This window comes from Cuculus canorus, chromosome 6 (assembly GCF_017976375.1).
Source record: "Cuculus canorus isolate bCucCan1 chromosome 6, bCucCan1.pri, whole genome shotgun sequence".
Taxonomy (NCBI): Eukaryota; Metazoa; Chordata; class Aves; order Cuculiformes; family Cuculidae; genus Cuculus; species Cuculus canorus.
This window is the reverse complement of record NC_071406.1, coordinates 6327587-6340146: the sequence shown is the minus strand read 5'-3', so window position 1 is coordinate 6340146 and position 12560 is coordinate 6327587. Positions and strand designations below refer to the sequence as shown.

At 44.3% G+C, this 12560-nt stretch overlaps 1 protein-coding gene across 1 annotated transcript in view; it reads right to left on the bottom strand.

The window, feature by feature from the left end:
- The window catches only part of NXPH2 (neurexophilin 2), a 41696-nt gene extending 33686 nt beyond the window's left edge, over positions 1-8010 (bottom strand). The window contains exon 1 of the mRNA XM_054069454.1: positions 7879-8010. Within this exon, the coding sequence (XP_053925429.1) occupies positions 7879-7932 (54 nt within the window). The 5' untranslated portion in view covers positions 7933-8010. The remainder of the gene's footprint in view (positions 1-7878) is intronic.
- Between the last annotated feature and the right edge of the window lie 4550 nt (positions 8011-12560).

The following is a 12560-nucleotide window of genomic DNA, read 5'->3' as shown; positions in this document are numbered from 1 at the left end:
ACCACAGATGCAAACACATCACAGGAGTCAGCTTCTCCTCTGACAAAGTTCATCTCTGTCTTTGTATTGAGAGATGCTAGCGACAGAGAGGGTCCATTCTGCTACCCCGAATACTCTTCTGGTCCACTGGAGGTGAAGCTGAAAAACATACCCTGGGGCTCTATTTCATTAAGCTGAGTCAGCCTTCATTTCCTCAGTTTCCCAGAAGAACGATGGCACACATGTAACATATCTCAACTATAAAGTACCATGAAATCCAACTACAGAGCATTATAAAGCTACTGTTAGGTACCTACTATACTACGACCTCTTAAGTTTTCACCTTCTAAGAAGCACCCAGCTGCTTGGAGTGGGGAGAAAATACGTTTTGTGGTTAAGGATGCCAATGGTGGAGGAACAAGCTCACCAGTAACAGCTAACACTGAAGGCTGGAGAACAAATCACTGGCCGTGAGAGCCTCTAAGCCCCATAGGGAACAGCAATTCCAGCTTTCCAAATACATGTAATAAACAGCAGAAGCAATCAGCTTTTGCAAGGAGAAAAGAAATAGGTAGCCTCAGGGGAAAAGAACTTCAAGGTCCTCTGTTTCACCCTCCTAGGGTGCTAAGCTTTGTGGTTCCCCATCCCCCTTCATGGGGGATGCACCCAAAACTGCTCACGGCAGTTGCTGGATTCTTGTATAGTCAGGGAGATGCACTAAGGCAAAAAGCTCAAATCTTCCTTCTTTGCTTACACCTACTGAGAGGCTGGTTGTAAAAGTCTCTAGTGGGAAGAATAACAGCAGAAAGGAGTGACCATGGCCTCTCGCATGCAGAAACTGATGTTACTGCGGGTATGTTCCTTCTTACTGTCTGTCTGTCTGTCCCTCTCCTCCTGGCTCAAGCTCACTCCAAGTGCCCGTGGAGTTGTTTTATTTCCATATTCTTCCTCTCTCTCAGCCAAGTTCCAGCACTCTTTTGCTTCAGGTCAGCCTCAAGCATAGCCAGATCCTCTTCCAACAAAACCATAAAAAGCCATTATATCTAAATAATAACAGAACAAATATAGAAACATTTCTATGCATCATGTTTTATCTTCCTAGATAATGGGCAATCGAGGTTGCATTTACACCAGTGATTCATGGTATTAGAAATACCTGGTCATCACCAAAAATTAGTAGTATGAGGTCAGGAAATTCTCAACTGAACATAAACCAAACATGCTGGATCTAGAGAAGCAGAATTAGAACATTTGAAGCAGCCTCAACTCTACACTGTAATGACACAATAACCATAATTGGTCCCAGTGCACATAAAACCTGATTTTAGAGACATTAGATTCTTAGTTTTATTTTTTATTTCTCCCTATTCTTTCATTTTCACTTCCCTGCTCCTAATAGCTTCTATTACTACCAGTCGTTTGGAACAAAGAGAAAACCTCTCTCAAGAACTCCAGCTCTTAAAGCTCATTGATTCTACCTTAAATTACAATCAAGTCATTCAAATTCTGTATTTACAGTAAGCGTTGCCCTTCCAGGGAAAACAAAGCATCACACCAGCACTGAGATCTCTGCTGCAAGGACAAAACTATTTAGTCTTAACTGTGGACCCATCTTCATAGCCATTTATTTCCTCTCCACTCTTAGTTTGTGAACCTCTTGTTAACTGCAACTGAGCCCAGAGCTGACACAGAACTAGCTCAGAAGGAGATTCCCCACAGGAAAGAAATTAAGGTTGCTTCCCCAGTCCTGATATGCTGATTTCATAGGTTTTGTAGGAAATTCATCCAGAAACTCATCCATCGCTCGTTCCATCTCTTGCTCACCGGGCAAAGCACTGACAACTCCCACAATTCTGCATAAAACTCATAGTTTTTCCAGCATCTCATGTGCCTGGTGTAGGGGGTCTGGAAGGAGATGAACATTAGGGCTCCAGCCTGTGCTCCACGCTGCGAGGAGACCTGCTGCAAGGTGCAGACTCCTGTGCTGCAGCCTCACGTTGAGGCTCCTCTATCGGTTCATTGAATGCAGAATATCCTAAGTGTGCGACTCAACGTGCGGGCATGACCCTGTTGCATGACCCTACACAGATCCTAGCACAGTTTCAGTGCTACAACCATACAGAAATAGTTTCTGAAGCATGAGCCACAAGGAAACAACTGATAAACAGGATGAACATAGATAATCAGTGAAAACCTGCAAGGGTGAGAAGTGCTATTTTGGGGGAAAGGGACTTTAAGAGGATGAAATGTGACTCTCATGGACTTGACAGTAACATTAGTGATGCTCTGCTGGAAGCAGAGTCTACCCAACAGGTCTACACATTACTTTCTTTAACTCTGATTGATTCTTGAACTACCTCAACAAACTACATAAAATACAGCTACAAACAAGGTGGGAAATGGAGAGAATGAAAACAAAATGAGAGCAATGAATGGGGTTGGGAAATACATAGAAGCCTATTAAGATTTGAAGTGAAAGGCCAAAAGAGAATGTTCAGCAATCAAGCTCAGGATGAACTCATAGGAGTCATGCGTGTGGGAGCTTTCACTTTCCTCTTTTCTGGTTCTGTAAGATTTGATCTAATATAAATTTCAAGGCCAGTATTTTTGCTTTATAATGGGTACGGCAAAGTGGTGAGTTAAAGAGGTGGGCAAAAATCAGTACCAGAAGACAGATTCACAGAGCAAATGCACTGACCCGTGAAGTATATCTGCTTTAAAATAGACACTTATCACAACGATTTTCTGATAAAGGCAAAAAAATCTTCCTTTTTCCTCACTACATTTGGGTTTAATATATTGACATGTATTTGTGAAAGCCTCAAAGTGCGAGTCTTTCCTGAGCACCAGAACAGCTCGCTCTGTTTCTGACGAAGAAGCAATGCACACCTATGGAATTACAGCTTTTGTCATAGAACCATTCAGCAAAGACAGGCACTGACCTTTCCTTATTACAGCTATTTGCCAGAAGTGGCCAAGAATTACCATGTTTTATTCAATGCTTGAGCCAAATACAGGTTAACATCTCACCCACAGATTACAGGAGGCACTAGCACCCTGGTGACGGTTCCTGCCCTGTGCTCATCTCCCATGCCCTGCCATGCCAAGAGGCTCTTGTTTCTCCTCATACATTATTGTTTGAGATCTGCTCATTAAGGGTAAAATTTCCAATAGCGTAGAAAGAATTTGGTGCGTCAAGAGTGGAGTTGCACCTCCCTGCATCTTGATGCCCTGAAAGTCCAGACCAGCGAGTGGTTTCTGCTGTTGTACCCTTTTGATTCCCATGCCCGATTTCTCTTCTTGCAGAGGCACAGGAAACAAAACAAAGGTGAGACCGATTAGCACATCCCAATTTAGTATCAACTCCACAGATCCTTCTGTTTCACTTTCCTGCCAGTTATACTGCATTACCAGTAACAAAAAATATTCACAGCACATCCCTGATGGGTAGTGCTTTACAATGGCAGAAAAACGCTTTCCATGTTACAGTCGGAAAGACTGAGACTTGGATCTTATGTGCCCTGTGTTAGAGAATCCTGGGGTATCTTACGGTCCAGCAGACATCAGTCAAGCAGATTGGTTGTACGGATTTTAAATACAATCTATAACCTTTCTGTGCCCCAGTCAACCTACACAGAAACTGAAAAATATCAGTCACCAACTCCACAGAATTAGGTTGAAAAATGTGACCTAAGGATAAGTTGAGTTTAGTGTTGCATGTTAACCTCCTATGTAAACTAAACCTTGCCCCACCCACCTTAGCCCTCATTCAGGATACTAAATTCTCCAGCTGCTGGAACCAGCGTGCGTTCAGCTGTCTTCACCTTCAAACTGCCCGTGCTCCTTGGGTTACTTCTATTACTTTATTACACACGAATGAGATGTAGGCTTACGGTGCCTACAGCATCAAAAGAAACAGCAAAATAAACTAAATGTTATGTTGGGCCCTGTGTATTTAATAACAAAGATGTCTCTGAAATTAAGGGGGAATGAATTTGATCTGTGTGCTTTAAGATGAGGGAAGCATTTACCTTTCCAAAACATCTGAGAGTTTTGCATGGTGCCTACTTCTGACTTGCACTGCAAGGCCATGTTACGTCGACCGCGTTTGCAAGGGTAGGAGACAAAATTAAAGTAGCCAAGAGGACACATCTCTGTTTCTATGCCTCACGTGGTATACATATTTTAAATGGAAATGCAGCTTTATCTCAGTTTTCAAGCTACTTCTCTGTACAAAGCAATGTCTTACACTCCAGCAATTTATAAATTTTCTTTTCAGATCAAGTTGTTAAACTCTAAACCTCTGTAAAAATTTTGGCTTAATTGTCTGACAAATTGTTTTTCACTATGGGTAAAAATTTCAGCCCTTGAAAAGTCAAAGACAAACAGTGTGTCACTGAATCTCACTCATATCAAATGCTGCACTTCAACCTTGGCGGAGAAATTAAAAAAAAAAAAAAACCATAAAATAACATTCTATGTGTTCTGTCTAAATATTTCTCATTTATACAAACACTACTGGGAAAAAAAATCAACTGCTTTTAAGGGTTCATAAAATAATTGACTGCCAGGTTTATAACATAGTGACAGCTCTGCCCAATGACAATGTTAGAAGATAGCTTTTGATAGGAATGCTGATGCAACTTTAACTACAGATACTAGAAAATGCTGCCAAAATCCTTCCTTAATTTCAGGCTGCGAAGATGTAGGAATAAACATAGTTAAGGTGCCCGATGACCCTGTCCTGTCTGTAAATACACCTGGCTGAGACAGATGTAAAGTAGTAGCTGTACCAGTGATCTACAGCTACAGCAAACTCTACTTCTCTCAAAGCCTGTATACAGCCCCTTTTTTTTAATTTTTCTGTTTATTTCTTAAAGGAAAGAGGTAAATTTCACACATTTTAAAGACCCCATTTAAAGCTATTTTAAACAATGTTACAAAACATGACACTTAAAATGCTCAAATTAATAAAATGTAGATTAGATACTGAATACTGATAACATTAAAAAAAAAATAAATCTTTAAAATGACAAACAATATTCCCAGGGAAGTGGCAGAAGTTCCCTTCCTTTAAGGCATTTAAAATTAACTTAACAAAACACTAGCAGGCATACTGTAAACTATATAATTCTAATACCTCAGTCTTTTCAATTTCCAACATGTAAAACTCCATTATTTATAAAGAGGTAATTGCCAAATGCCCTGTTAGTTACGTGACAATTGGAAAAGCTTAATGAAAATTCATAGTAAAGCAAGAGTACCTACTAATAATACAGTACAATACAACAATTTTTGGTCTTCTTATCAATAACAGCCCAGACGTGCACTGACTGTGCATTGCAAATTATTGTTTTGATCTATATTGACATTATAAGGTAAATCTGACTTTTAAAATGAATGCATTTACACAGGAGCAAGTTAGCACCTTATTCTGACTCAACAGCAGGCTTCCTTACTGCTTAATATACCCAAATATGCAAAGTAGTTTAGGAGATATATATGTGCTTGTACTGCATGCATACTGGTACACTACCTATTTATCAAATAATAACCCAAGAATATGCTACAAAAATGCACCCATGCTCTTTTAAGGAAGTACTAAGGATGAACTTCTGATTGAACAATATTAGATACAATATAAACATATAAGCAATACCCAGCTAACAGTGCTTTCAGAAATCCAGTGAGATTGTCTGCCATAATCTTTAGCATCTACTCAAACCTGTGAAGTTTTACCTGGGTTTTACCCTACAGTTGTGCACCTTTAAGAAGTAGGCAAGTAGAAAACACCCTTCTGTATTTGAAAGCCAAGCAAGCATTTGAAGTCAATACAATAAAAAAAATAAATGACTACTTCCACCTTCACTAAAACGTAGTGCCAAAATATTTTGCATTCTAATCTCTCCGTTTTCATTAAAAATTAAGATTGCACTATCAGGAAGGGTTCGATGGTTGCATTTCTGGGTTACTGGAACACTGCTGCATTGCAACATTGAAGCCCACAATTTTTTCCTTCTTGGCTGAAGTGTTCAGCCTTTAGCACTGTATTAATATTAACCATGTTGATTTCTGGTTAAGAAAAAAAAAAAAAAGGTCAAGAATTAGTACCACCAATGCCTGCCTGCTAAAACAGCTAATTAGCTTGCAGGAAGCCATCAGTCACTCCAAATACTGGCCAGAGAACAAAGAAAACTACAGAGACTTGTATTCTATTAATTACCACCGACATCAAATATTTCCAAACTGGATTTATAATAAGCTGCAACTTTAACCAGATGTTGATCAGAAGATCTGGTAATAACATGCCAAAATGTATTTACACAACAACTTTTTAGTAACAGATTAGCATTAAAGTGTATACCTAAAACACCTCAAAAATTACACACATTCTTATTTTGCTGTAATTTCTTATTTAAACTAACTTATGTCAGCAATAAAACTAATTGACTCCCAAACTGTGCTGGTTTGTCGAGAAAGGATGCAGAAAACATGAATACTCCTGGGTGAGCCGAGTGCCACGTCCACCTGAAAACCTCCCACTGACTATGCATGATTTTTTTGAGTTTTGTGTAATTCATGACAGCAACTTTGCTTCTTTACCCAACCTTCGCTCAAGGCATGTAAGACCACAGCAAGCGACTTCCCAACATCATCCATAAAACACCGCGTAACAAACCCAATCCCTGTTGGTACAAGTTTCAATCGATCCCTTTGATATCTGTTAAAAAGTAAGCGAGAGAGAGAGAGGTTGTAGGTGTGAGGAAGGAGCGATTTTATTCGGTTCCCTTCTGCTGAGCAACTTTGTAATCCATTTACCGCTTTCCTTTCCCCATCTCTCACCCCTGCGCCGCGTTTAGCTGGAAACTGGGCTGCAAGAATGTCAAGAACGTAAACAGCCTCTCATTGTCCAAGAGGAGAGGAGTGGGAAAAGGATGCGCGGCTTATCGCAGGGCTGCAGCTCGCCACTTCACTGCTGTGATAAAGTGCTGGAGCAAAAAAACACAGTACACGACAAGCACAATCCAAAACCGGATTAGAATTTGACATAAGCTTCCTCAAAAACTCATCAATCAACTCACGCTGTAATATCAGACTCCGGTTCTTAAGGAGGGTGTTTAATCCCTTCAGGGTTTATTACACACTCCCTCCTTGACTACGGGGACAAACTTCCAGGAGCAGCGGGAGAAGAAGAGCAGAACTTTTGCAGCACGAATCCGACACCGTTATGGGAGTCAAAACACAACTCACCGCCCCCCGGATCATTTCAAAATAATAAAGTGAAAATTGCCACAAATATCGCAAACACCTTCCCCCCCCCCCTTTTTTAACCTCTCCCGCAACACGAAGACCATTTGTTTTGTACCCTCCTCCCCCCCCAGGACAATTTGTTGGCTTGGGGGGGAAAAGCTGCGCTCCTCGCCCACCTGCTTCGAATTCCCAAGTGCCTTCCCCTTCCCACCGCAGCAGCCCCCGAATTCCCCCCCCCCCCCCGCCCCCCGGGGAGGATGCTGCACCTCACAATGCGTGGCCGAAACGAACCGAACGGAGCCGTCGAAGCGCAGGGAAGTCTCCCCACGCCACCCGCGATGCCATTGACACGAGGGAAAAAAAACCAAAAAAAAAGAGGCTTTTGAGGAGAGCTGGAAAACTTTTCGGGATGGGAGCATTTCGGGGTTCCCAGCCGCGCATCCCAAACGCTCTGCGAGCGTCCCACGATCCCAAACGAGCCCGAAAAGCACGAGACTTATTTAAAGGCAGAAATAAAAAGAGGGTGTTGGGAGGCTGCCCACGGCGAGGGATGCTCCGAGGAGCCCTCGCCGAGGAGAAGGGAGACGGTTCTCCCCAAGTCCTGCGGCAGGGAGGCGGGGGGGGGGGGCGGTGGGGAGGGAGACTTACGAGCTGGAGGACGCCCTGGACCACGACGAGGGGCAGCGGCTGCAGGCGCATCATCCTGGCTGCCGGTCTAGGAGGAGACTCCGCTCGCACGGGTCTCGCACATCTCCGCTCCGGGGAGGAGGAACGGGGCGGGGTGGGGGGGCGATGGGGGGGGGGGCAGGACTGAGCGCAGGGACACACCGCCCCGCTTAGTCCCCCCCTTCACGGGGCGCCGGTAGGCAGCGACGGAGGGAGCCCGGCGCTCGGCGGGGCCCGGCGGGCGGCCATGGCGGGAGGGGGGCGGGAAGCGGCGGCGCTGCCGGCACGAGTGCCCTCGGCACCCTCCTCCTCCTCTTTCTCCTCTCTCCGGAGCCCTCACACCCCGCCGCGGGCCGGCATCGCGGCGATCGTCACCGCCGCCGCCTGGCCACGAGGCTGCTGCGGCGGGCACGGAGGGGCCGGCATGAAGTTGAGATGCGGCGAGGGGGCGGCCGCTGCCCCGGGCGGGGCGGCTCTCCCGGCAACTTGAAAGAGGCGGCGGCCACTCCTCCTTCCCCCTCAGCCCTGCCCCGAGGAGCCCCGGCGGGAGCGAGCCCGGCGTGGGGCTGCCCGAGCCGCGGCCCCGGGGGCGCCTCCTGCCCAGCGTCTCCCCGGGGAAACTGAGCATTCCATCAACCCGTGTCTCTAGGAATTCGATTCTTTTTCATTGATCATAGAATAGTTTGGGTTGGAAGGGACCTTAAAGATCATCCAGTTCCAGCCCCCCTGCCATGGGCAGGGACACATCCCACTGGCTCAGGCTGCCCAAAGCCCAACCAACCTGGCCTTGAACTCCTCCAGGGATGGGGCAGCCACAACTTCTCTGGGCAACCTGGGCCAGTGCCTCACCAACCTCATGGTGAAGAAATTCTTCCTGGTGTCCAGTCCAAATCTGCCCCTCTCCAGTTTATACCCGTTCCCCCTCATCCTATCCCCACAAGCCTTTGTGAACAGCCCCTCTCCAGCTTTCCTGTAGCCCCTTCAGGTACTGGAAGGTCGCTATAAGGTCTCCTCTGAGCCTTGTCCAGGCTGAACAACCCCAACTCTCTCAGCCTGTCCTCGTATGGAAGATGCTCCAGCCCTCTCATCATCTTTATAGCCCTCCTCTGGACCCGTTCCAACAGCAACGATCACAGCAGGTTGGGTGCTCCAGGGACACCCTGTGTCTGTCAGCTGGCGCGACATCCCCTCTGTACAGGGTCAAGTTCAAGTGGGCTCCTCGTGTGAGGCTTGAGGAGTGGGGACCAGCGGTGCTGCTGGCAACAGGGACCCATACGATGGGACCCAAGCCTGGGGACAGCCCAGTGGGCTGGGGACAATCCAGCTGCAAGGAACTCTCTCTGAGGTTACATTCATAATGTAAATTTGCACTCTGGACCAGTTTTTGAGATTGATGTGAGCAGCTTGAAATTTTTGTTCATGTGCTTTCAAGCTGTAGGAGCAACAACCTTCTAATCGTAGAATCTTTAAGGTTGGAAAAGACCTCTAAGATCACCAAGTCCAACCATCAACACAACCCCACCATGCCTACGAAACAATGTCCCAAAGCGCCACATCTACACATTATTTGAACACCCCTAGGGATGGTGACTCCACCATTTCCCTGGGCAGCTGGTTCCAATGCTTCACCACCCTTTCAGTAAAGAACTTTTTCCTAATATCCAATCTAAACACCCCCTGATGCTACTTGAGGCCATTTCCTCTCATCCTATCACTTGTTACCTGGGAAAAGAATCATAGTAATGAGGCAACCTTGAAAGAGGAAACGAAGTCCTGAGGGCACGAGGCTTGAGTCGGTGGGACCTCCGTCTGTGTTTGGCACACGTGGCTCTCACATGTCCTGGGACTGAGGTGGGAGCTCCTTTAGCCATAACAGCTATGCCTGTGTCAGACCCGGCAGTGCCGGCGTTTGCACATCTGTAGTTCTCATGTGATGTAATATGCCAGCTTTCTACCACAGGGCTGAAATGAAGGTAGCAGTTCCCATTTCCAAACCCTCCCTGTCGTTTTCAGGTTAGTTTCCTTTTAATTCCCAGTTTCCCTGTCCCATCTTCTTACTAAGTCTGTGTTCAGGCTACACTTTGACCACCTCTGTGTCTTCAGCTGCTGGAATCCTTGCCAATGGCAACAGCTTTACGAGCCCTTTCATTGCAATTGAGAGCTGCCATCTTTTTTCCCAGGTAAAAATTGTGGTTGTGTAGTCGTTATATCCCACTGTTTCCTCTCCTAGCTCTGCTGCTGGGTGGATTGCAAAACATATACTGGGGGATGTGATCCAGCTACAAGTGGTGTTTGCACATTTAGGTCAGGAAAGATGCTCAGGATGCAGGAAAGGGAGCTCGATACAAACTGAACAGCTCAAAAATGGGTTCAGACTCGATTCTGAAATGGGTATCAGACTCAAAACAGGTATAGAGAAATATCTGAAAAAGTGATGGTCGCCGAGTCTATAGATCATCGTGTAATCCACTTAGTTACTTTTGATAGCAATATTTAAGTTCCTTTTCAGGTGTGTGTTTTATTTGTCTTCAGTCTGTTGTGCTAACATTTGATGTTGTTTCTAATAAAGAACGATCAGCACAAAATATGTTGGGATTTACCTGTTAGAATTTAAGTCCAAAAATGGTTTTCGCATCCTGGATGGAAAACAGTTAAAGGCCACTCTGCGTTTAGTGTCAAAAAATGGAATTATAATTTGCCACGTGTAAACGAATTAGGCTTTTGGCTTAACCAGGCGTTCTGTGGAGCTGCCCAGGCTCTGCCTGGAGCTCAGGGATGATCCCAGGGCAGGAGGTTCCCCAGCACAGGTCCCTGCAGAGCCTGGGAACGTCTCGGGCTCCCTCTGCTGGGCTCCCCTTACTTGGCTGGAAAAGGCTGCTCTGTAATTAGTTGCAATTATGGAGACTGAATTCGGATGAAGCATTCAGATAGATTTTTTTTTTCTTTTTTTAAATGAAAAGCTGCGCTCTATAAATTCAAAGAAAGCTGAATGTCTGTAATTGGCTTTTAATGGAACAATAGCATTTAAACTAAAGAACTGTATTCCTATCCTATTAAACACAAACAGACTCGATTTAAGTGACATTAACTTCGTCACACAAGCTATGAGAAGCTGGCCTTAAATCATACTTTTTTCCAGATTAACTAGCAGTAAATGTTTGTAATGCGCTTTGAAGATGAAAAGCACTGTGCACAGTCAGTGATAAGTAGTATTGTTATTTTTATTGCTTCCCAGAAAAGTCACGGTAGTGTTGGTTAAAAAACAGAATGTGAGGCCTGAGCTTTGCATTCCCTTGCTTTGGCATGTTAGTATGATCATCAAGCATTATCTGAATGGGTAAGAGAAAATTTTCTGGTCTAATTTTAAGGCACAATAACAAATAGTTGGTTCATCTCAGGAAATAATGCTTGTATACGGCAGGAAGTAATCCTAATCTCTCTAAAAATGGATTGACCTGTGGGAAAACTAAAGCAAGAGCTGAGGGTCCTACTAAATCATCTTGGCTGCTATTAGACAGCAAAAAATATCTAATTAACAGATGATCTCTAGCACTCGTGCATAAAGTCAACAGCAATTTTTATTCATTTATCAAGTAGTTTATAAGCACAAACAAATAAAACCTGTACTTAACATAAAACCCATCAAGCCCTTCCAGTACTTAAAGGGGGCCTACAGGAAAGATGAGTAGGGGCTCTTGATGAGGAATTGTAGTGATAGGACAAGGGGGAATGTTTTTAAGCTGAAAGAGGGGAGATTTAGATATTAGGAAGACATTTTTTCCTGTGAGGGTGGTGAGGCACTGGCACAGGTTGCCCAGAGCAGTGGTGGCTGCCCCATCCCTGGAGGTGTTCAAGGCCAGGCTGGATGAGATACTGAGCAACCTGATGCAGTGGAAGTCGTCCCTGACCATGTCAGTGGGGTTGGAACTAGATGATCTTTAAGGTTCCTTCCAATCCAAACCATCTATGATTCTATCATGTGTCATTCAACCTCAATTCAATTCTCAAATCTCTTTGCTCTGACTTAATGTAAAACACTGACATAAATCTTTGCTCTTCTTAGCCCTATGACTCCTCGCTCTGTTTCCAGATATTGGGAACACTGGACTAGAGAGATCTGCCTGTGTCATTCAATCCACCTTCCTTGACTGCAGAGCTTGGAAACTCTTCAAGATCCATCATTAAACTAGCTGGTTAGGAGTAGGGGAATTTTCATGCTGCATTAGAAGGCTGTTCCAAAATTAACTCCTTTGGTGTTTGAAAACCTTCTTCTAACTTCTAGCTTCCAGATTTACTCTATTTGAAATCTGGTTTTGTACACACTTCTTGTTTTTGCAGACACTGCTTAATCTTAATGAGCTCTTCCTCCTTCTGACAATGTGTAACTGAAAAAAAATTATAACATACAGATTCCCTCTCAACGTTTATTAATTATGTGAGCCAGGCACTCTCACTCAGGCAATAGCACTCCATTTCCTGTGTTAGCCTAGCAAAACTTTTCTTTTGTCTATTCACATTGGAATTAATCTATTTCAAATGTGTGTGAACATCCAAAATTAGATGTTAGTAGCCTTGTGGAACATCATTAATGCCTAATCTATCTCTGCTAGAAATGTATTCTCTGATACATGGTGTTTCTGTATTTTCCTTATCAAGAATATATC